The sequence below is a fragment of the Marmota monax genome, unplaced genomic scaffold (assembly GCF_021218885.2).
Source record: "Marmota monax isolate L192 unplaced genomic scaffold, Marmota_monax_Labrador192_F-V1.1 WCK01_AAM20220418_F8-fsc00163, whole genome shotgun sequence".
Taxonomy (NCBI): domain Eukaryota; kingdom Metazoa; phylum Chordata; class Mammalia; order Rodentia; family Sciuridae; genus Marmota; species Marmota monax.
Window position 1 is genome coordinate 1,942,328 of NW_026693660.1, and position 25,191 is coordinate 1,967,518.

The following is a 25,191-nucleotide window of genomic DNA, read 5'->3' on the forward strand; positions in this document are numbered from 1 at the left end:
TTATTTTAATTTTAGTTAGAGACAGGGTCTCACTGAGTTGCTTAGCACCTCACTTTTGCTGAGGCTGGCTTTAACTTGTGATCCTCCTGTCTCAGCCTCCCAAGCCACTGGGATTACAGGCGTGCACCATGCCTGGCTACAAAGGCCCACATTTAAAAATCACTTTCATACTGTTTTTTTTTTTTTTTTCTTTTTTTTGCTACAGCTATGCAACTGTTATATCAGCTGAAAATTATACTATGCAATATCACTGAAGATTACTTTTAATTTGATGTCTGGTAGTGTCAGAAATTAAAGGCAGAATAGCTAGACCTGTCATCCCTCACAGGGAAACAGCATGCAAAATTCCCTGTTACCCATTGCAAATAACTTTAGGTAAGAGTTGGTCTCTTAATCTATTTGTACTGAGGATCATATTGTAAATTATGTGGTATTAGTTTGTTATAGAGAAACTGGATTTATATATATATACACACACACATATCTTGTATTACTTTTTAGTTAGTACTACTGAACTGATTAATTCCAGATCTTTTTTTTTTAATTGGACTTTATTTTGTTCATTTATTTATATGTGGTGCTGAGAATCGAACCCAGTGCCTCACACATGCCAGGCAAGCGTTCTACTACTGAGCCACAACCCCAGTTCCAATTCTAGATCTTTGAAACACAGTTTATATCATCTTTTATGGTTACTTGCATGTGGCCTTGAATACTCTAGATTAATATGTTGAAAAGCCAAACAGATTTTCTCCCCCTGAAAATTCTTAATATCTTCAATCAACTTCTCTGACTTTTGTTTTATGGCAACATCTTTTTCCTACTCATCCAGACTTCTTGTTAATCACATAACTCTTTCTTCCACTGGACTATATCACCTAACATTGGATCTAAAACTTGATAAATATTTGAATGAATTAAGAACAGTGGCTGGGTGCAGTGGCATACTCTTGTAATGCCAACAGCTCAGGAGGCTGAGGCAGGGGAATTGCAAGTTCAAAGCCAGCCTCAGCAAAAGTGAGGTGCTAAGCAACTCAGACCCTAACTCTAGATAAAATACAAAAAAGGGCTGGGAGGGTGGGGTGTCTCAATGGTCAAGTGCCCCTGAGTTTAATCTCTGGTACACACACACACACACACACACACACACACAAATAGTGGAGTAATTGTATGTATGTCTATATCTTGAGATTCTTTTCACTGATATAGATGCCTATTCAATGATAGAATATAAGGCATGCTTAAGAGTACCCAACAATGGTTTACTTGTTTAAAACACCATGTTGAGACACTTGGGGTAATGCATTGAGCTGAGCACCTGTGGAATGGATGACCTCCACCAATAAACTAAAATGTAAAATATAATATATATATGCTGTTTCAATACATACCCCAAGCTTCAAAAGGAAAGGGTAACCTCCAGATAAAAAGCAAAGAGAAGATAACTCAGAGCCAAATCAGAAGCTGATGTCTCAGCGGTCTATTGGGATTTCATACCAGACATTGATGCTTAAGGAGTTTTACTATGGTTTTAATGTCCATTTAAGGACAAAAAGTCTTAGAAATCAGTAGAGAAGGGAGCTGGAACTTAGCCTGTGTCAAAAACAAACAAACAAAAACTCTAAACTCACTAATACACAAAAAGGAGAACTCGGCCAGTGAAAACTACAAAGAATTTTGCCCCTTTGCCCAAGACTGGGGATAAGAGGGGAGTCTATGAAAAATAGAAATTTGTATTTTTTCCCCATTTGCCTCTCTGCATGCTACCAATATTTGAGTTATTATATATTCTACCACTTCATATGTAAATGGTTCTATGATATGCTTATAGTACCTGGCTGGTGCAGGAAACCCCAGCCAAGGAATGCATATCATATTGATCCAGAACACAAAAAACCTCCCAGGTTCATTTTCATAGTTCACTGGTCCCACCATCCATGGACAAAACAGTTTCCAAAGAAAATGATCTCACAATAAAAGTATAAATCACACCAATAAAGATGAACATACAGAATGATAGAGTAGCATTGCAGCAATTAAAGATACCATGGACAAGAATAAAAGTAATGATATAATAAGTATTTATATAAGGATGCCAGTGAAGATATATGAAAGTATATAAAGTATAAAAAGAAGGCATGGAAGCCATAAGGAGATAATAAAAAGAAGGCATAGAAGCCACATAAGGATTTCATTAAAGCGGGGGGAGGACAAACATAATTGAAAAAGATCAGAAGAACTTCTAAAATAAGAAAAAAATCATTAAAATTAAAAATTCAGGGTTTAGCAACAGTAAATTAGTAAACAGTAAAAAGAACAATAAATAAGAGTAACAGAAATCCGAATGCAACAGAAAGCAGAAAAAGAGAATGAGATGTGGATTGAAAATGCCTCTTAGGTTTAATTATCATTTTAAGGAATGAGAAAAAGCAATATTTGAGAAGGCAGTGATTTATATTGATGACTTCTAATCATGTTTTTGAGGATCATTATGTTATAGCATGTGTCAATACTTCATTTTCTTTTATGACTAATATTCCACTGCATAGAAATTCCTCATTTTGTCTATTCATTGGCTGATTCACACTGGGGATGTTTCTACCTTTGGCTGTTATGAATAGTGCTGCTATGGTATACATGCTATCAGCTCTTTGGAATATATGCCTAGGAGTGGAATTGCTGAGTCATATTGTGAATTCTAAGTTTTAACTTTTTTTTTTTTTTTTGCGCTGCTAGAAATTGAACCCTTGGCCTCATTCTCTACCACTGAGCTATACCCTGAGCCCTGGTTTAACTTTTTGAGAAACTACCAAACTTGGTTTTTGTTTTTAATGGCTGTCTTATTAGATCTCTTTATGGATTTGATTTGAATTTCCCTGATAATGTTGTTTCACTCTTTTTAGGCTTATTGGCCATTTTTATATCTTCAGAAAAATGTTTAATTCCTCTATCCACTTTTTTTAAAAAAATTTGTTAGTTGTAGATGGACAATACCTTTATTTATTTATCTTTATGTGGTGCTGAGACTCAAACTCACACATGCTAGGCGAGCGCTCTACCACTGAGCCACAACCCCAGCCCCCCACTTTTTAAAAAAAATATTTATTTGTGGGTGCTGAGGATCGAACCCAGTGCCTCACTCATGATAGGCAAATACTCTACTTTCTTTTTTTTCTTTTTCTTTTCTTGAGTAACCACCTTAGTGTTTGCCATTCTGATTCTACTAATTTACACTTCTACCAACAGTATATAAGGAGTCTCTCTTATTCACATACTTGCCTGCATTTGGTCTTTTGTCTTTTTGATAATAGCCACTCTAACTTGAGCAAAGTGATACCTCATTGTGGTTTTGATTTGTACTCCCCTACTGATTAACAATACTAAGGTGTTTTTGTTGGTTTGTTGGATATTGGGGATTGAACCTAAGGGCACTTGACCCCTGAACTACATTTCCAGTTCTTTTTATTTTTTATTTTGAGACAGTGTCTCACTAAATTGTTGAGGTTCTTGATAAGGCCCTGAGGCTGGCCTCAAACTTGTGATTCTCCTGTGTCAACCGCCTGCGTCACTGGAATTACAGGTGTGCACCACAGTGCCTGGCAATATTGAATATTTTTTCAAATAGCTGTTGACTATTTGTATGTCTTTTGAGAAATGCCTGAATAAGTTTATTGCTTTTTCGGGGGGTGAGGGGTGGTTACTGGGAATTGGACCCAGGACACCTTACCACTGGGCTACCCTCCCTGTTCTTTTTGTTTTTTATTGGAGACAGGTCCTTACTAAGTTACTTAGGGCATCACTAAGTTTCTGAGACTGGCCTTGAACTTGTGATACTCCTGCCTCAGCCTCCTGAATCTGTTAGGATCATAGGCGTGCGCTGCCCTGCCTGGCAATTCCCCCCCCTTTTTTTAAATTTGTCCTTTTTAGATATACATTACAGTAGAGTGTATTTTGACATACATACATGGAGTATGACTTATTCTAAATAAGATCTCATTCTTGCAGTTGTACATGATGTGGAGTTATACTAGTCGATATTCAAATATGAACATAGGAAGTTATGTCCAGTTCATTCTACTGTCTTTGATATTCTATTCCTCTTCTCTTCATTTCCCTTTGTCTTATCCACTGGCAGTTGCCTATATTTTAATCAGAATCTTTGCGCCGGGAGTGGGGGGGGGTTATTGTGTTAATTTCTCAAATAGTTGGAAATTAAACCCTTATCAGATCTATAGTTTGCAATATCTTTTCCCATTCTGTAGGTTTCCTATTTATTTTGTTGATTATTACCTTTGCTGTGCAAAAGCTTTTGTTTGATGTATCATCTGTGTTTTTCTTCTAGTGATTTCATGGTTTCAGGTCTTACATATAAGTCTTTAATCATTTTGAGTTTATTTATATGAGGTACTATGGATTGAACCCAGGACCTCACACATGGCAGGCAAGTGCTCTGCCACTAGGCCACAGCTCCAGCCCCCTTAATTTTATTCTTCTGTGTGTGGATATCCAATTTTCCCAGCAATTTTTACTTAAGACTGTACTTTCTCCAGTGCTTGTTCTTAGCACTTTGTCAAAAATAACTTGGCTATAGATGTGTGGGTTTTCTTTTAGGCTATTTCTCTTCCATTGTTCTGTGTGTCTATATTTATACCAGTAGCATGCTGTTTTGATGATTGTACCTTTATAATATGTTTTGAAGTCACGTAGTATAATGCCCCCTGCTTTGTTCTCTTTGCTCTAGATTGCTTTGGCTCTTCAGAGGGTGTGTGTGTGTTTACATAAAATTTTAGGATTTTTTTCCCTAGTTCTTTGAAAAATATCATTGATATTTTGATAGTGATGGTATAATATAGTGATTGCTTTGAGTATATGGACATTTTAACAAAATTGATATTTCCAATTCAAGAACAAGGGGTGTTTTTCCAATATTTTGTGTTGTCTCTTCAGTTTCTTTCATCAGTGCTTTGTAGTTTTCAGTGTGTAGTTTTGTTGTCACTTCTTTGGCTATATCAGATTTCAAGGCTTTGTTTTTGTAGTAATTGTAAGTGAAATTACGTTGTTGAATTTTTTTTCAGATAATTCAGTGTTTGTGTATAAAAATGCTGATTTTTTTTATATGTTGATTGTTTTCTGCAACTTTGCCAAATTCATTTATTAGTTTTAATGGTTTCTTTTAGAGTCTTTGGGGCTTTCTAGGTCTAAGATCATGCCATCTACAAATAATGACAATCTGACTTCTTCCTTTTCAATTTGGATACTCTTTTTCTTTCTTTGGTTTGGTTTCCATATCTGGGATTTCCCATACTAGGTTGAATAAAAGTGGAAGTGGGCATCCTTCTCTTATTGCAGGTCTTAGAAAGTTTTCAGCTCTTCCCCATTCAATATGATGTTAGGTGTGGACTTTTTATATGTAACCCTTATTAGGTTGAGGTATAATGCTTCTATTCCTAATTTGTTCAGAGTTCTTAAATATGAAGGGAAGTCAGTTTTATCAAATGCCTTTTCTATATCTACTGAGATGATCATATGGTTTTTGTCCTTCATTTTGTTGATGTGGTGTATCACGTTTATTGATTTGTGTATGTTGACATGTCCTTGAATCCCTGGGATGAATCCCAATTGAACATGATCTGTCTCGGTAAAGTGTATATGATTCAGCAGGAATTTGTCCATTTTGTCTATGTTATTAAATTTGTTGTGTGTTCCTAGTAGTCTTTTATGATCTTTGCGTTTTTTTAAAATATTTTTTTAGTTGTCAATGGACCTTTATTTATTTATATGCGGTGCTGAGAATCGAACCCAGGGCCTCACATATGCTAGGCAAGCATGCTACCACTGAGTCACACAACTCTAGCCCATGATCCTTTGTATTACTGTGTCAGTGTAATAACTCCTTTTTGTTCTGACTTTTGCTGTTGTTTAGTCTTTTTTTTTTTTTTAATCACTCTAGAGTTTATCAGTTTGGTTTATTTTTGTTTTTTGATTTCGATAGTACTGGGGATTGAACTCTGGACAGTCTACCACTAAATTATATCCTCAGCTCCTTTAATTTTAAAGACAGAGTCTCATTAAGTTGCTGGAGTTGCCCTCAAACTTTAGATCCTTTTTTCTTGCCTTCCTGAGTCAGTAGGATTATATGTGCACCAGCACACCCAACTGGTTTATATTTAAAAAACAAAACAATTTTTTATTAATCTTTAATTTTTTTGTCTTTATTCATTTATTTCTGTTCTTCATAGTTTCTTCTACTTGTTTTTGGTTTGGTTCTTGTTTTGTTTAGTTCCTTGAGGTATGTTGATAGGTTTTTAATTTGCGATCTTTCCGCATTTTTGATGTAGGCATTGAATTTATATAAATTTACCTCTTAGTACTGCTTTTGCTACATCCGATACATTTTGGTATGTTATGTCCATTTTCGTTTATTCAAGACATTTAAAATTTTCTTTTTAATTTCTACCTACTAATTGTTCAGAAGTAAGTTAGTTTCCATGTTTTTATATAGTTTCCAAAGTTCTTTTTTTTTTTTTTTTCTTTTTTCTTTTTGTTTTTGAGTTCTAGTTTTACTGCATTATGGTTGAAAGAAATACTCGGATTTTAATTTTTTTAAACAGTTGAAACTTTTTTGTGTGGCCTACTATATGATGTATCCTGGAGAATGTTCCATGCTATTTAAGAGAATATGTACTCTGGTCTTAAGGTGAAGTTTAACTTTGCTGTTTCTTTGATTTTTCTGCCTGTATGTTATGTCTATTGCTGAAAAGTTTGGTGTTAAATTTTTCTTCTATGTTGTTAAAGGTCCCCCCCCCTTTAGGTGTATTAATATGTGCTTTATGTTTAGATGCTATGATATTGGATGCATATGTATTTATAATATTTTAATGTATTTTTAATCTGTAAAATCTACCTTCTGTTAGTTTTTTTTTAGTTTAATTTAATTTTTTTTTTTTTTAGTTGTAGTTGGACACAATACCTTTATTTATTTGTTTGTTTGTTTGTTTGTTTGTTTAATGTGATACTGAGGATCGAACCCAGCACCTCACACATGCTAGGCGAGTGCTGTACCGCTGAGCCACAGCCCTTTTTGTCAGTATAATAACTCCTTGCAAATGAAATAGAATTTCAGTTTAGTTCCACTGGTAGCTTTTCAGGTGTTTTTCAAAAATTGAATTATTACTGTAGAGATTGCATTTATATTCTTAACTCTTCACAATTTAGTGTTCATACTGTACATTTTCATGTAAAATATAAAAAAATCTTTACACAATTCATTATTCTTATTCCTTTTGATTCTTGTTCTAATATATGTCTAAAAGTGTACCAATTGTTACATGTGGTTTTTGAGTATTTGAAATGTGGCTATTGAAACTGAGAAACAGAATTTTTTATTTTAGTTACTCTACATTTAAATGTAAATTGTCACATTTGGATAGTGGATACTTTCTTGAGCAGACTGTCCTGGCAGAGTTCTGGTGGACAACAATGTCTTTGATGCTGCGGATCCTAAACTGTCTTTTCTTATCTGGATTTTAGCTGACCTTATAGTCATACTGGGACCTTCTCTCCAGTGAAAAGGTATAGAAAGTAGGAATCTCAAGCATTGCTTTTCCTCATCCTTGATTGAATTCACCTCCAAATTGTGACTGAGTTTGATTGCTCTCCAACACCATCAAATCATTGTTTTGTATACTTTTTACTAGAATTTATGAATACATTTACAACAATTAGGAGCTGCATCATTACCAGAAGTAGAACTCTACCTCTTAGTCATTGTAATATGCAGAACTAACTTTAAGGAATTCATTTTTGTGTTTTGTTATTAAGATTTTCTTTCCAACTGCTAATTAAATATTTTGTTCTCTAAAATAGTTGGTTATTGCTAATGCTGATACAGCCAACTTGATCTCCTATTCGTTTACAAAAAAGTTAGTTACCTAATACTGTAGCTGTTCAGATGAAAAAGTACTTAGAAGAATTATTTTTCTGTTTTTTTTTAATAGAATTTTTATTTCAAACTCTTTAACCTTTCTAAAAGTATCGCTAATCAGGTTACTGAATCTTAATATTCTAAATTTGATATTCCCATCTCAAGTATGCTAGAATTTAATGGAATTCTTCAAAGCAACACTCATATCATTGATAACCTTTTTGGTGTACTTTCCTTTTCCAGGTACCTGAAAAGGTTTAAAGTGATGAAGATCAAAGTTCTAAGAAGCTGGTGCCGGCAGATCCTTAAAGGACTTCAGTTTCTTCACACTCGAACTCCACCTATTATTCACCGGGATCTTAAATGTGACAATATCTTTATCACTGGCCCTACAGGCTCAGTTAAGATTGGAGACCTTGGCCTGGCAACTCTGAAGCGAGCTTCTTTTGCCAAGAGTGTGATAGGTATGTTTCAAGTGTACCTTGGAGCCTGTCTAGCCTTCTGACATTACTTCTGTTTAGACACCTGACCCTGTCAGAACTTTTCTGACATGAAATAAACCTTCAGAAATTTATAGCTTGAACCTAGAAGGTGATAATTTCTACTTATGAGATGTGGGGTTCTGTATATTTATGCTTTTATAATTATTTTTAAGATTATTCGTGTTTTGTAAATTACATGGGGGGAAGTAAGGTGAACTTTTGTTGACAAAACCTCATGTATCAACCTTATTGAATCATTCTCTCGATACTTAATATTTTGTGTACTATTTATATAGTATGTTTAGTATATCACTTTCTTTGTTAATGAAATATAGTTTGACATAAAAAATGTACATTGGGTATGTATTTGAAAAGACCTGCCTTTTTAAAACTTTACTTAAATATATGAAAATATGACAGTTTATTCTGAAAAGTTGATTTTATATATTATTTTCTAACTTCCACTCTTCCAAAATTACAAGTATCCAAAATAGATTTTTCAACCTTAGAACTATGGACATTTGGGGCTGGAAAATTGTTGTAAGGAACTGTCTTGTGCATTTTAGGATTATTTATCAGCATCCTTCTGCTTTTTACCCACAAAATACCAGCAGTAACACCTTCTGTCCACCTACCCCTAGTTGTTATAATAAAAAATGTTTGCAGACATTGCTCTGTGGGGGAAAAAACTGTTCCTTCTTGAGGATAAATGATCTAAAGAATAAGGCTATCCTTTCAAACTTTTAATCACGTGTTAGTCATAACTGAAAAAAAAATGTTTTGAGCTCTCTGAAGCAATTATCATAATTTAACTTGAAACCTTCACAGACATTTTACTTCACGCCACACAAAAAGGGCATAATAGTGAAAAAGAAATTAACTGATTATTAAGTAGGTTCAATCCTAAGTATTAATAGGAAAGGCAAATTACTGATGTAATTTGCTCACAACAGTGTGCTCCTTGGAATGTTAGTAACTAGGATTTGAAATGTTATCTTTACATTTTCTTATAATAATTAACATGATGAATGGAAAAAAGTTATTTGAAGCTGATTTCCTTTTTGCCATCTGCACCAGAAATCCCTGGCCCAAGATAATTTTTATTTTCTTTGTTTTTACCTAATGGAAGACTTAATTATTCAAAAGCATTGCAAAACCTAGTCCTGTGGGATCACACACTCTTGCCCATAAACCAGTTTGTATTTGAGTTCTGTATTTGTGCATGCATATATTTGGGGTTTTTTTTTTTTTTTTCCTCTAGGATGTCCCTCACTCTATTTCCTGTATCTGCAGTATGTTTGTATACTGCAGGTTTAATGGTAAGTATGTGAAATAAAGGGCTCCAGTGAGTGACCTTTATAATCAATTGCATTTTATTTTATTATCTTTAAAATAATGTATTGAACATTGGTTTTTCACTGCAAGGCCTCCTTTAAAAGTGAAAATGATTAGGTGTAGTGTTAATGACATGAGACTTATCTGTAAATGTTCACTTTACAGTTACTGTACAGTAGGGGGCAGACAAATACTTAATCTTTTTTAATCCATCATATATAAGTAGAAGCCATTATATCTGCTTTGTTCCCTGCTAGTTTCTTACCACTTCCTTCCATTTATTTTCTATATGTTATATTAGTTTATCTCTTAGCCAAGACTGTGCTCTGACATTGAATTATAGGGATCCATTTTAAACCATACATAAATAATCAGTTATTGACCCTGTTAAGTTTCTTATAAAGGCCTTACAGTGGAAGATCTTCTATGAGATATTGGATGGAATAGACTGACTAAGAAGATGTCCTTCCTCTTTTTCCTCTCCCAATTTCTTCTCTCTCACAGGTCAACCCCAGTGCTTCTTCCCCTTGGTGAGTAACAACTGCGCCTTCTGCTTGCATTGAGTCTGAATCGTTCTTTTAATTTAAGGTACTCCAGAGTTCATGGCCCCTGAAATGTATGAGGAGAAATATGATGAGTCCGTTGATGTTTATGCTTTTGGGATGTGCATGCTTGAGATGGCTACATCTGAATATCCATACTCGGAATGCCAAAATGCTGCGCAGATCTACCGTCGAGTGACCAGTGTAAGTCTTTCTAACTGTTAAAGGTACCCAAGCTCCGTAACATTCAACCATGCCAAAGGGAACAGTAGTACAAAGTATACCAAATAAGATTTTGGGAGGGGGAAGTGTTGAGGTATGTGCAAGGCATGTGAGGGCAAAGATAAAAGAACTACCAATTTATTCTATTCCTCCTTGCATTCTCTTAAAACTTTATTATGAGACATACTTTTTTTTTTCAATTTTATTTTTTACTTTTAGGGGGACACAATATCTTTATTTTACATTTACATGGTGCTGAGGATCAAACCCAGTGCCTCATGCATGCTAGCTGTGCACTCTACCACTGAGCCACGACCCCAGCCCCCGACATACTTTATTTTTAAAACCATACTCTCATCACCTACTTTGCAATCCCGTATTAATTCATCTGAGCTCTCATTCCCTCCTACTGCATACATAGCTTAGTGCTTTGTCAGATTAATTTGTTCACAGATTTTTCTCTGAATGGCTTGATTCAGAGAAATGTTAATTTATTAAATTGTATGTTAATTTATTAAATTGCATATGACTACCCACAATAATTAAGGTATAAATTAATAGCTTACTATGGTTTAAATTATCCATGATAGTTCATGTATGCTGACAGATTATTTCTTTGAGCTATCCAGTTAAAACCTGAAATCTAGTTGTTTAGGGCTTATCATTTCATTTTACCAGTTATGTACTTCATCATCTCTAAAAAGATACAGTTCTCTTCTAACATACCCATATTATACCAGAGAAAATTAACACTAATTTCTGGATCGTATACCCTAAATGTATTCAGATATTTTTCCCATTGTTTCAGTGATATCTATTTAGAGTTCATCTTTAAAATAGGTTCCATCAAGGCTCACAGAAGATATTTTGTTGTGTTTTAGCCTGTTACCTTCATTTTCTGTATGCCATTAATTCACTGAAGAATTTAGATTAATTATTTTGAGGAATGTCATAATTCTGAATTTATCTGTTTGCTTCTTACAGTTTAACTTTTATTCTTTTCTCCATATTTCTGTAAAGAGAAGTTTGTCTTAAAATAGTCATGTCAATGATGTAAATCTAAGTTTTTTCCTTTTATTGGCACTTACTTGAGTATACAGTGTAGTTTTCTAGAAATTGCAGAAGTTGTCATAGATACATTTGTCTTCTATTAAAAAAAGAAAAGCAAAAAGCTTTTTTTCGTTTGGAAAATATTGGAGTTTAAAATTTTAAATGTTTTGTATTATAATATACTTTCACACAGTTTCTAAGTTTTAACTTCTAACATGGTAAATATCATTAGTTACAACATACAAAAACCTGCGGGATCCCCAATAATTTTACGAGTGCAAAGCATTAACAGAAGTTTTGAGAGCTACTATTCAAAAAGCCGTGACAAAATTTAGGCTAGACAAGAACAACTAAAAAGAGGAAAGATTTATTTTGGTTCAGTGTTTCAGGAGATTCTGTCCATGGTCAGCTGGCTCCAAAGCAGAAACATGGCAGAAGAGCATGGGGGAGGAAAGCTGCCCAGCTCACAGTAGCCAGAAACAGAGAGAAGAAGGGATCTGGAAAAGAAAAACCTTTCTAGGGCCTGCCCCTAGTAAACTGCTTCCTCCAACTAGTTTCTACCTCCCCGTAGTCTGTTCTGCTATTCATAGATTAACGAGTTGCTTGCTTCCTTACCTGATTGAGTGGTAGCTAGATAGATATACAGAAACATAAATACATGCTTAGAGATGGAATACAGGGTTACTTTACCATTAAGCTGCATCCCCAGCACTTTTTTTTTGGTACTGGGGATTGAACCCAGGGGCACTTACTTTACTACTGAGCTACATCCCCAGTCCTTTTTCAAAGGGACCAGGGGTGGGGAGGTGAGAAGTGCTGGGGAGTGGCATTGGCCAAATTATATTATTGTGTGCATATATGAATATTTAAAAACAAATCACGGGGCTGGAGTTGTGGCTCCAGAGGTAGAGCACTCGCTTGGTATGAGTGAGGCACTGGGTTCCATCCTCAGCACCACATAAAGTAAAATAAATACATTATGTTCACCTATAACTAAAAAACAAATATTAAAAAAGAAAAACAAATCACAGCATTATGTACAACTATAATGCACCCCTTCAAAAAAAAGAATCCCTCTAGCTCCCCCACCCCACCCCCCACCCTTGCCCCAGACAAAAGATGAAGACTAACAAAAGATGATATTAAGAATTTTATGCTAGACATTGTGACTCATGCCTATAATCCCAGCTACTGAAGAAGCTGAGGTGGGAGGATCACAAGTTCCTGGCCAGCCTGAGTTATTTAATAAGACCCTGTCTCAAAATTTTAAGAAGATAGGGGATATAGCATAGTGGTCTAAGGCCTTGGCTTCAACTAAAAAAAAAAAAAAGGAATTTAATTTATACTGGTTTTGATATAAGCAACCCGGAAGATTTTTTTGTTTTATTTGTTTTGTATTGGGGATTGAACCCAATGGCACTTAACCACAATACCAAAAAGAGATAGCAAGAAAGTTCAACCAGTTTAAGTGAAATAAAAATATAAATTCATAACATAAAATACTTCTGTGTAAGATAACACACAGTATGAAGTAAGTTAGATGTGAAATCAGATCTTGGCAATGAGAATAAATAAGGCTTGCATCTAGGAGGTATTCTAAATGAATAACTCAGGTAATTAAAGATGAATAACATATATATTCCCTGTCCTCAGGACACTAATATAGAAGATAAATGTGTAAACATAGTGAGTACTTTAATGAAGATAGTCACTAAGAACATTGGAAACAAAATGCTTAACTCTACTATGCATTAGAAAGGGAGAAATAGTCATAAGAGTAAGAAGCTATTCTAAAAATGACAGTAGTATGAATGCTGTAGTTTCAAACACCACCATAGTATACCTGAAGGAAAGGCAAATTGATCAAACAGAGTGAGGTGTTATCTTGTGATTAGAAGGGAAAGATACGAACCAATCATGATGTTACATTCCTGTAATCTCAGCTACTCAGGAGACTGAGTCAGGAGAATTACAAGTTGGAGACCAGCCTGAGCAACTTAGTGAGACCTTGTCTCTATTGAAAAGGGATTTGGGTTGTGGCACAGTTGTAGAGCACTTACCTAGCATGAGCAAGGTCCAGTACCATTAAAAAAAAAAAAAAAATCTATCACTAAGATTTCCCCTAATTTAAATCTTGTCTCCTGTCAGAGCAAAGGTTTAGGTATCACTAATTAGGAGGTAAACTTGTAACTCTCCATATATATTTTTTTGCTGTTATTGTGTTATTTTGTTTTAAATATGACCTTAGATTTTTGGAAGGAGAAAGCAAAAAACAAGTTGAAATTATGGCAGTGGGAGGCTGGGGTAACTAATTGATACAGGAATGTCTAGGTTTCAGTGAGATCTGGAGCCTGATGTAATGGACATGATAAAGGAAGGGGGTTTTTGTTGTTGTTTTTTTCTCTTTGAGATGAGGTCAGGTATTATGACGTTTTGGGGGGACAAAAAATTAGCTTTACCATCTGCCTATCCCCCGGTGTGATGGAACATGCCTGTAATCCCAGCAGCTCAGTAGGCTGGCACAAAGGGATCATGGGTTCAAAGCTAGCCTTAGCAACAGCGAGGCACTAAGCAACTCAGTGAGACCCTGTCTCTAAGTAAAATACAAAATAGGGCTGGGATGTGGCTCAGTGGTAGAGTGCCCCTGAGTTCAATCCCAATACCACCCACTCCAAAAATAAAATCTTAGCTTCACATCCCTGCTTCGCTTGTGTTGTCTTGAACAAGTCACCCAGTTTCCCTCTACTTTGTTTCTTTATCTGTTAAAAAAAGATACTCTTAACTCCCTTACAGATTGCTTACCTTATACTGCTACTGATAATAGTTCCTGGTTATTTTTTGTGAAATATGAGTAAAGTCATCTTCTAAGGTATAGACTTAAAAAAAAAAAATGTCCTTTAAGGATTAATAATAAAGTCTTAAAATAATGTTATGGATTTTGATCTACTCAGGAAATAATAATCATTGAGAAACAGCACCAAGCTCCAGAATTCCTCTTTAGTGTTGGTAAACACTGTTGTATAAATCATTCATTGTTTGTACTCATTTATGTGTATGTAAGGAGAAAAGACCAAGTTACCACTTATTTCTTAACAAGCTATAGTAGCTTATATACTTCCTTAGTTCTCAGAATTCTATATTCTCAGTTCTGTGTACTAAGGTTTGAAGAGTAGAATATAGTAAGCTATGTATACAGTTGAGTTAGGCTTCACAGGAGAAAAATTAATTTTATTACTATCCTTTCCGCTTGACAAAGTTCATTTAATTTTTTTTGTTTTGTTTTTGGTACTGGGGATTGAACCCAGGGGCACTTGACCATTGAGCCATATCCTCAGCCCCCTCTCCCTTTTGTTTTTTATTCAAAGTTAGGGTCTTGCTGAGTTGCTTAGGACCTTGCTAAGTTGCTGAGGCTGGCTTTGAACTTATGGTTCTCCTGCTTTAGCCTCTCAAGCCACTGGGATTACAGGTGTGCACCACTGCACCCAGCCTCATTTATTTTTTCTATGTGCTAATTTACAAACTAGGACCAAGAAATATACTGTGAACATTAGCTTATTTTAAAAATTGTGGTTTGCATGGAGCTTATATTCACATGTGTAAAAAAAGGTGATAATTGTTAAAATTATAATAAGGTTTATATTTGGAATTGAGATATTGGGTTTGTTTGGTACCAGGGATTGAACCAGAGGGGCTTAATCACTGAGCCACTTCCCCAGCCCCTTTTATATTTTTTTTAGAGACAGGGTCTCACTGAGTTGCTTAGGGCCTCACTATATTGCTAAGGCTGGCTTTCAACTCTGGATCCTCCTATCTTAGCCTCCCAAGTTGCTGGGATCACAAGCATGCGCAGCTGGCTGGGTTCATTCTTTTGACAGTGAATTCAGTTATTTGTGTACCCGAAATATGTGACTAAATACCAAATCTGAAATCTTTATGAAAATAAGTAACCAAGTAATGAGAGAGGAAATATAAGCAAATAGATTCAAAGTTGAGGGGAAAATGCCAAAAGTTGTTATGTATTAAAGTTAATTTAGATCAACATGTTTTATGAGTGATGTTACCGAACAGTCAAAGATGGTGTAACTTTGGCCAAATTACTTCTGAGCCTTAATTTTCTCCTGAGAGTATGGTAGACCTAATTGCTACACCACAACTAAGATTGTTGTAACAAGCAAATGCTTTGAAATTGTATAAAAATGCCTTTGAAAAAGTTTAAAAGTATCTATTGTATTTCATATGTAACTAAATTACCTTTGAAATGTCTGCCATCTTAATAGCTTCTTAATGTTTCCAAATGATTTAATGGGTTTCTTCCATGAAAGATTGGAAAGATAGGAACTATAACTATCTTTTTTTAAAGTTTAATAATGCTCAAGTACATTGTTTACATAAATTTCCAAAATCTTTCATTTTAGAATTTTACTTCTTTTATTCCCTCAGCTTTTCAATAAAGTCATAAATATTTGACAAATTATTCCATGTAAAATCTGATTACATAATCAAGTTATAGGTTTTCAGTAGTTCTTAAATTTGATTTTCAGTGAATTCTTTTACAAGTTGGTTGATCTGATGCTTTGTACTTATTGCTTTTATTAAATCTTAAAAGACCTTTGAGCATTTGATTGATTGATTCATTGATTCATTGATTCTCTGAATGGCATAAAATGTCAGGTCAAGAGTTTTAATTAGGAATAATTTTCTTTTTTATTGTATATGTCTAATAAAAATGTGCATTTATGTTTTTAACAGCTTTATTGATGTTTTATATGGTCTGATTTACCCATTTCGAGTATATAATTCATTGGTTCAGTTGATCTATTGATGGTACTGGGGATTGAACCCAAGATGGTTCTACTTCTGATCTACATCCCTAGCCCCTTTTTCTTTTTATTTTGAGATAGGGTCTTGCTGAGTTGCCCAGGTGGTCTCAAACTTTCCAATATTTGTGCCCCGGCTTTCTAAATACCTGGAATTATAGGCAATTCATTCATTTTAATACATTCACAGATAAGTGTAACCATCTTCACAGTTAGTTTTAGAATAATTTCATCACCTGAAAAAGAAATCCTGTACCTTTATTCTCTTACTTTTTACGTCCCCGGCCCAGCAACCACTCATATATTTCTTTCTCTATAAATGTTCCTATTTTGGATAAATGAAATCATATAATAGATGGTCTTTAGTGACTAGCTTCTTTCAGTTAACATGTTTTCAAAGTTCATCTGTGTTATAGCAAGTATTCATATACTTCCTTCCTTTCTTTCTCCCTCTTTCTCTTGCCCCCTTCTTCCCTTCTGCCCCCCTGTCTCTCTTTGTGGTTCTGGGGATGTACTCAGGGCTTCGTGCTTTCTATGCAAGCACTATACTACTGAGCTATATCTCTAGCCTTTTCATTCCTTTTTAAGGCTGAGTAATATAATACTGTGTATATACACGACCGTTTGTTTAATCATTTATCCATTGATGGACTTTTGGATTGTTTTTGCCTTTTGGCTGTGATGAATAGAGCTGCTATGAATATTTGTGTACAAGTTTTTCATTGAATATCTGTTTTCAGTTCTTCCTGGTATATACCTTGGAGTGGAATTACTAGGTAGTAAGCTTACTCTGCTTAACTATTTGAAGAACTTGTTTTCCAAGCAAATGCACTATTATATATTACCATCATCAGTGCAAGAAGGTGTTGATTTATTTATTTTATTCTTAATTAACATGTAATATTTGTACATATATTTGAGATGAAGTATAATAATTCTGTTTATCCTTGTTGGCACTTGTTATTATTTAACTTTGATTCTAGCCATTTTGGTAGTTTGAAGTGGTATATTACTATGATTTTGGTTTCTATTTCCCTGATCATTAAAGATGTTGATCATTTTTTTCATATCCTTGTTGAATGTATATCTTTCTTTTCATTGGAAAAATTTAGATCAGATCCTATACTCATTTTTAATTGGATTTTTTTTAGTATTAAGTTCTTCTCATATTCTAAATACAAGTTCTATAACAGATATATGGCCCCAGCTTTCTAAATACCTGGAATTATAGACAATTCATTCTTTAACTTTTTTAACTTCATTATTTCAGTCATTTTTTCTGTCATCTCATGGAACAATTGCTTTGTGTCTATTCTGTTCTTATAAGAATACCAGTCATTGGGTTAAGGGCCCCCCTACCCACAGGTGACCTCATCTTAACTAAGTTAACCTCTGTAAAGATCCTGTTTCCAAAAACACATTGTTAAGGTTACTGGGATTAGAACTATACCATTTCTTTTTGGGGAATGTAGTTTACTCCTGAGACTCTGACTTAATCCAATATATATTCAAGTCTTTTCTATATTTCAGATTTTTTCCTAGATTGGTAATGAATATTATTCAGTCAAACACAGTTCTTGTCTCTAAAAAGCTTATTAGGTAAGGAGAACAGACAAGTAAAGAAGATAGTTACCATACTCTTTAAAAGTTATTCTAGGGATAAGTATTTAACAAAAGCACATAGGAGTGGTGCCTCATTGAGTTTGGACAGGTACCAAGTGTTGCATGTGAGAGATGCATAGTTTTGTATGTCTATTAGGTTTGAAGGTATGAAAACAAAGAGGCAAGGGAAAACGAAGGAAAGAAAGCTTAGACTTTATTCTAGAGCATTGTGCCACCTTAAAAGTTTGGTAGGTGATGCTAGGCACAAGTGATACACACCTGTAATCCCAAGGATTTGGGAGATGTACAAGCTTTGGCAGCTTGGCAAGACCCTGTATCAATTTTTTTTTTTTTTTTAAAGAGAAAGAGAGAGAGAGAATTTTAATATTTATTTTTTAGTTTTCGGCGGACAGAACATCTGTATGTGGTGCTGAGGATCAAACCCTGGCCTCATGCCTGCTAGGTGAGCGCGCTACCACTTGAGCCACATCCCCAGCCCCTGTATCAAAATTTTTTAAAAATTCAAAATAGAACTGGGGATGTGGCAGTAGTAAAGCTCCCCGGGGTTCAATCCCCTGTACCAAAAGATTTTTTTAGAAAGATTTTTCTGGCTGCAAGGTAGAGAAATGAATTTGTGAGGAAAAGAAAAGCTGAAACCCCAGTTCAAAGACTATCACCATCATCTAGGAAAATGACAGGAAGTCTGAAATGAAGAGGTATAGGGGAGATAACCAAAGTAGATGAATTAGAGAGAATTTTTTGTGTGAATTAAAATGGAGTTCTTGCCGTGTGCAGTGGTGCATGCCCATAATCTCAGTGGCTCAGGAGACTGAGTCAGGAGGATTGAAAGTTCAAAGTCAGCCTCAGCAAAGGTGAGACGCTGAGCAACTTAATGAAACCCTGTCTCTAAATAAAATACAAAATAGGTCTGGGGATATGGCTCAGTGGTTGAGTGCCCTGAGTTCAGTCCCTGGTATCAAATAAAATAAAATGGAATTCTTTTCTAATTTTATGAAAATAACTGCCCAGTTTAAGTACATGTATTTAAGTTGAGATTTAACAATATCAAACTAATCTTGAGGTTAAATACATAACTTTACATTTTAGGACCATAACATTTACAATTTTTATCTGGAAATCTTCATATTTTATTCACTAACATGGAATACAATCACACTTATTTTCTAATATATTATTAATGGCCCTTTTTGTACTGTAATACTTGAGTAATTGCAACAGACTGTATAATCCACAAAGCTTAAAATATTTACTATTGGACCCTTAGTAGAAAAAGATGATGAAACTTTCTTTGATGGAACTTGATTTTAAAAGACTAGTATCACTGTTACCATATTATTATAGTGTCTAATCTGTGTTCAATTGTTTAGCAATTTTTAAAAATTGAGATAGTATTCCTGTATCACAAATTTATTCTGAAGTGTACAATTTAGTGGGTTTTAGTGTATTTGCGATGTTAGGCATTCATCAACACTAATTTGAGAACTTTTTCATCACCTCAATTAGCAGTCATTCCCTTCCTCACCCCCTCAAATCAGCTCCTGGCAACCACTAATTACTTTGGTCACCATGGATTTGATTTGCCTGTTCTGGGTATTTCATATAAATGAAATTATGTGTGTTTTTTTTTCTTTCTAGTATCTTTTCATTTAGCATAATGTTTTCAAAGTTCATCCATGTGTGATTCCTATTTATGGTTGAATGATGTTCTATCAATAGGGTATACTACATATTTATGTAGACAGAAATCACAATACCAGACCTTAAACTATACTACAGAGCTATATATAGTAATAAAAATGGCATGGTAGGGGGCACCAAAATAGACTTGTAGACCAATAGTACAGAATAGAGGACCCAGAGATAGACCCACATAAATGCAGTTACCACATACTACACAAGGGTGCCTGAAGATAGCCTATTCCTGAAGATAGCGTATTCAACAAATGGTTCTGTCAAAACTGGAAATCCATATGTAGCAAAATGAAATTAAACCTCTATCTCTCATCCTGCACAAAAATTAACTTAAAGTAGATCAAAGACTTAGGCTCTAGAACAGAGACCCTGCGGCTAATAGAAGAAAAAAATAGGCTCAGATCTTCACTACGGCTGCCTAGGATCTGACTTCCTTAACAAGACTCCTAAAGCGCAAGAAGTAAAATCAATAATCCATAAATGGGATGGATTCGAATTAAGCTTCTTCTCAGCAAAGGAAACCATTCTAAGTTAAAATTGGCTTGCCTTTGGGGGTTTGCAAAGACTACACACACAAAGATCATCAATGGTGAGACTATTGACAGCATATTTCATCTGGAATTTATTTATGTACCAAGGAGAAGTTTAAAAATAAATTTAAGGGAACATTAACTAGTGTTGACCTCTTAGCCATGGAGTACAGGTGAGAAGCCATAGATGCCTCAAATTTCTACGAATACATGGGTTAACTAAAACCAAGACTCTCCATCAATGTTGAAATTTGCTTTTGGGAGTGCAAGGCAAGCACTCTACCACTGAGCCATAACCCCAGCCCCCAACATTTTTACTTTCTACACGTTTTTAGACGTCTGGTATATGCGAAGATAGCCAGAATCTTGTATGTGCTTTGCAGTTCACTCTGTTGCAGTGTGGGTTTTTGAAGCATATGAAAAATTGGGCTTTATGCAAATATGTTGTTAGGAAACAAAGTACCTTCTAGGCTACCTGAAAGGATCTTGAGGACCTTCAGTGGTCTTAATGCCACACTTATGAGAATGGTTTTAGGTCTTTGCTAATTTATTCCCAGATCAACAGAATTAGCATCTCAAGGCATTTGTATTTAATGTAAAATTGACCCCATCCTATAACTTACAGTCAAAATCTTCATTTTACAAAGTCCTAGGGTGGTTCTTGTGTACATCAGAATTTTGAGAAGTATGACCTGGGTAAGCAATTCCTCATGGTCCCTTCCAGTGTACCTCTACCCTTTATTAAGTACTAGGAATGGAACCCAGGGCTTTGCATGTGCTAACAAATGATCTATCATTAGCATTTTTGTTTTTTAATGTAGTGCTGGGGATTGAAACCAGAGCCTCTCATGCATACCAGGCAAGCACTCTACCACTAATTGCATATCAACCCTATGTACCTGATTTTTATAAATGAAAAGTAAGCTACATATTATCATGACAAAATGTTAATAAATTGTTTAATTATTCATAGAACCTTTTTGCTAGCAATATGTGACTAAATTGACTTTAAAATTATCTTAAAATTGTGTTTATATATAATTGCATTTTTTCCTGCCTTATTCAATTGTTGGTTTTTATTTTTTTATTATTTTACTTTATTATTATTTTATTCCCTCATTTTTTTATTGGTGCATTATAGTTGTTCATATTGGTGGGATTTATTGTTACATATCCAGACATGGATATAATATAGCAATAAAATTTATCCAGTATCACTCCCTAGCATTTCCCCCCCCCTCTTTCTGCCTCTCACCAGTTGGTCCCTTTCCTCTACTGTACTCCTTTTGATTTTTAAGATATACTATCTCCCACCTTAATTGTTGCTTTTGAAAAGCAAAGTAATAAGTCGAGCCTTAGAAAAGATGTGTTCTATCTCTGTTTTAATAATTATTAGATTGATATTAACTGTTTCCCCACCTCTAGAACTATGCCTCACAAGAACAGGTTTCCATTTTCCTCAGATCAATTCACTACTGCACATTGGACCCTGCAGAGGTACACTGTTATACAGTCATATGTGATAGCATTGTAAATATTAATAAGTATGCATAGTGTGAGCCAAATGTTGCATTGAAACTTTACATATTATGTAGTTAAATTCTTTGGTAAGCACTCTCTACCATTTATAAATAAGTAGTCTGAGACCCTAGATGGTTGGCAAAAGATTAGTTATCAAGATAAGAACAAGAGTTCTGGCTTCAGGTTCCCTGATTTTATCAAAATGTTATACTTAATACATAAATATGTGTTACAGTGTCACTATGATCTGAGGACCCTTTAACCTGAGTAAACGCTGACGTGAAAGGGGTAAATATAGGCCATGTTTTTGGTTATATTTTGTAGTGCACTGATAATAAACTGTTGTCATATAAAACATAGCAAGTGCCTTTGCATGGACTTATCAGTCAGTACTTGTTAAGTATTGCCATTATTATGGCTGGCATGATTATGACATGTTTTTTAGTGAAATTAAGTTGTCTATAGTCCTACTCTTTTTTTCTGGTGATAGTCAGCAAATTGCATTAAATTAAATGTTTGATGAAATTCACATGAAGTAAAGATTCTAATGAGGGAGAATGAGTTAATGTATATTTATATAATCTTCTCGTCAATCGCCTTGCACAGTACTTTAAAATGCTATCTTATTTTAACTTTTGAATTTTGATAAGTAGGTAACATCTTTTTATGGGTAAGAAAATAGAAGTTAACCATTTTGCCTAAGGACATGCAGGAGGTCTCGATAATAATATCAGAAATGAAGGGACTTCAGTATGACTCTAATATAAACTTTTAACATTTTTATTCTTTACCTGTTCTTCTTAAACGTTTTTTCTAGGCCTTAAGGAAAAATCTTCTGAGGGAAATAATTTAGGGGATTTGGGTAACATAGATATAATAATGGTTACTGCAATTAGCAGCCCTGTGTAAGGTTCAAGATCCTTGTTTAACACAGAAAAATAGCTTAGTTGCATACTATACTTGTGATCAGGCACTGTGATCTTAAAAATCTATGCCATTAGTAATGAGAACATCCAAGTTAGAGTAGCAGTGTACATTGCACAAGTTTCATCTGCTATTAACAGAATAAAAACTATAGTACGCAGTGGCCTCAACTTTTTATATGAAAGATAGTCTCTGAGGTTGGAGCAATACACAGGCTTTTATGTATCCAGAAAGTAATGAGCCTTGGGGAATTAATCATGAGGCAAGCTAATTTCCTTTGATAGCGCTAGCTCAATTTGGTAGAGTTTTGAAAAGGCTTGTTTTCCAGCGGGATCATAAGGTATGTTCAAATTCCTGTAAACTAATGGTTCATACCAGTAAGAATCTGGTTGAGTCCAGCCCCTTAACAACCAAGTTAGAAATAATGGAGATTTTTTTAATTACTTTGTTTGTGTAATTTGACTTTGTCACTGATTCAATTAGCCTTTGGATTGCAAGGTTTGAACATTTTGTCTGGGAAAAACAGAATTAAAGCTGTTAGGGTAAAATTCCTTTTAGTGTTTTATATAACAGATTGCAGTTCACCTTTTTTTTTTAAATAAAAATAAGTGAAACTGATTCCTGATTAGATAAATTTTGGAAGTGGAAGAAAACTTTGTATTTATTTCTTTGCAAAAGCTACTTTGTGCTAGAAAAAAAAAATTATTGAAATTAGCTGAAAACATTCTTTAGAAAATTTAGTTTCTATATCTGTCCTAATCTTGGAATGTAAATGGAAAAGAGAACTTTTTGTATCTTTGAAACATTCTAGGTGATTTCAGAGATATTCCATTACTGTGATATAAGATTAACAATGATTGTTTGAGGTATCATTCCCAGTGCTTTAATTTCTAAAGAACAGGTATGAAATTCTTATTTCAGAATTTCTCTGGCAAGCTGATTTTACGTATCAGCCCTGAATGTTAATCAACAATTCACAACCAGTAGACTTTAGAATAAAAACTGACTAGAGTATAGGAAGATGGTCTTCATATTTAAATACATTTCAGCAGTACTGAATGTTTTTGGTAGTTTGGAAATAATTCACATGCTGAATGCTAAAAGATTCTTACAGATGCTTTGTAAATGCTAGATTTTCTTAGTGGACTGTATATGATTTGAGGTATAACTTGAAAGAAGCATAAGACTCAGTTGGCTTTTTAAAAGTGGGGGGAGGGAATAACGAGTATTTTTGTTGATAGGTGCATTAAATATTCAACAAACAAACAAGTAATCCATTTGAGTGGACTCCTTGGTGGGAAAAGAAAGAGTTTTTGTTTATTTTTGTCAGTACTAGGGATTGAACCCAGGGATACTTACCACTAAATTACATGCCCAAGCCTTTTTATTTTTATTTTGAGATCGGGTGTCACTAAGTTGCCCAGGCTGGTCTCCAATTTAGGAGACCAGTAGCTGGGATTACAGGCATGCATCACTTTGCTCCACTAAAAAGGATGTTCTTATTAGTGGAAACAGGTATCAGTTTGACTAGACGTATTTTGGGGAGGTAGGAGCCAAATTGTAAGGAGAAATTGGATTGTGAAGGCTTTTTATACCACGGTAAGGAATTTAAAAAGCATAGTAATAACATTGAACCTAGGCACTGGGAAATCTAGATTCTGCTTTTGGTTTTATCAATGATTAGATCCTTACCCACTGAATATTAGCCATATTTTTCTCATTCTATATGCTGAAAGTAATACAATGTTGTCAAATTAGATGCCTGACACCTTTGAGAGTAGATTAAACTCTTAATAGTCACCAGTTGAATTAATGCATTAATTTTGACTTTGACATGGCATTAATCTTTCTGAGCTTACAATTGTCCCATTTGAATGAGGGTTTCTTACTAGATCTGTGATCCTGTGGCCATTTTGTACATGTGAAGAGCTATTAACCAGTTTTTTAGTAATGTGATGTGAATTAAATGATGTCTGATAACCTGAAGTCATTAAATGTCAGATGATAAAAAGGAGTCAGATGGTTGGACAGTCACAATGTAAAATACAAATTGGAGGTGGAGAGAATGGAACGAATGAGGCCCATTCTAAATTGATCTCACTTAGCGTTTAGGACTTTGGTACTCATAGTTGTAATAAGGGGGAAACAGTGGTTTTGAGAGTTAACAAAAAGGCCATTTTCCTTGTTAGAGATCTTTGGCTGTTAGGAGCAAGAGGAGTGCTAATAGCAGAACTGTTTACGAGATTTTTTTAACATTTATCTTTGTTTCAAGAGCTCATAGACAATAGTAGTTCTTAAATATTGTGGGAAAAGCATCCAGGAATGATTAAAATTTCTATTCTGGACCATGAAAATGATAACATCATTCAAAGAAAAGGGAAAAATCCAGAGAAGGGCACTAACTTTGAGAGAAATAATTCATTTAGACATATAAACAGTTATCTGTTTGTGAATGATATTTTCACTGTATCTGTTGAAAACTTAATTTATAGAAAAGATTGCTTTTATAGAATATAGATATTTGCTTCT

The 25,191-nt window shown here is 34.5% G+C and overlaps 1 protein-coding gene across 9 annotated transcripts in view; it reads left to right on the forward strand.

Moving 5' to 3' along the window:
* Nucleotides 1-25,191, forward strand: part of Wnk1 (WNK lysine deficient protein kinase 1) — a 134,615-nt gene that overhangs the window by 56,931 nt on the left and 52,493 nt on the right. For all 9 annotated transcript variants that reach the window (XM_046459886.2, XM_046459878.2, XM_046459880.2 and 6 more), the window contains exons 3-4: nucleotides 8,168-8,388; nucleotides 10,330-10,487. In XM_046459886.2, coding sequence (XP_046315842.1) covers nucleotides 8,168-8,388; nucleotides 10,330-10,487 — 379 coding nt within the window. The remainder of the gene's footprint in view (nucleotides 1-8,167; nucleotides 8,389-10,329; nucleotides 10,488-25,191) is intronic.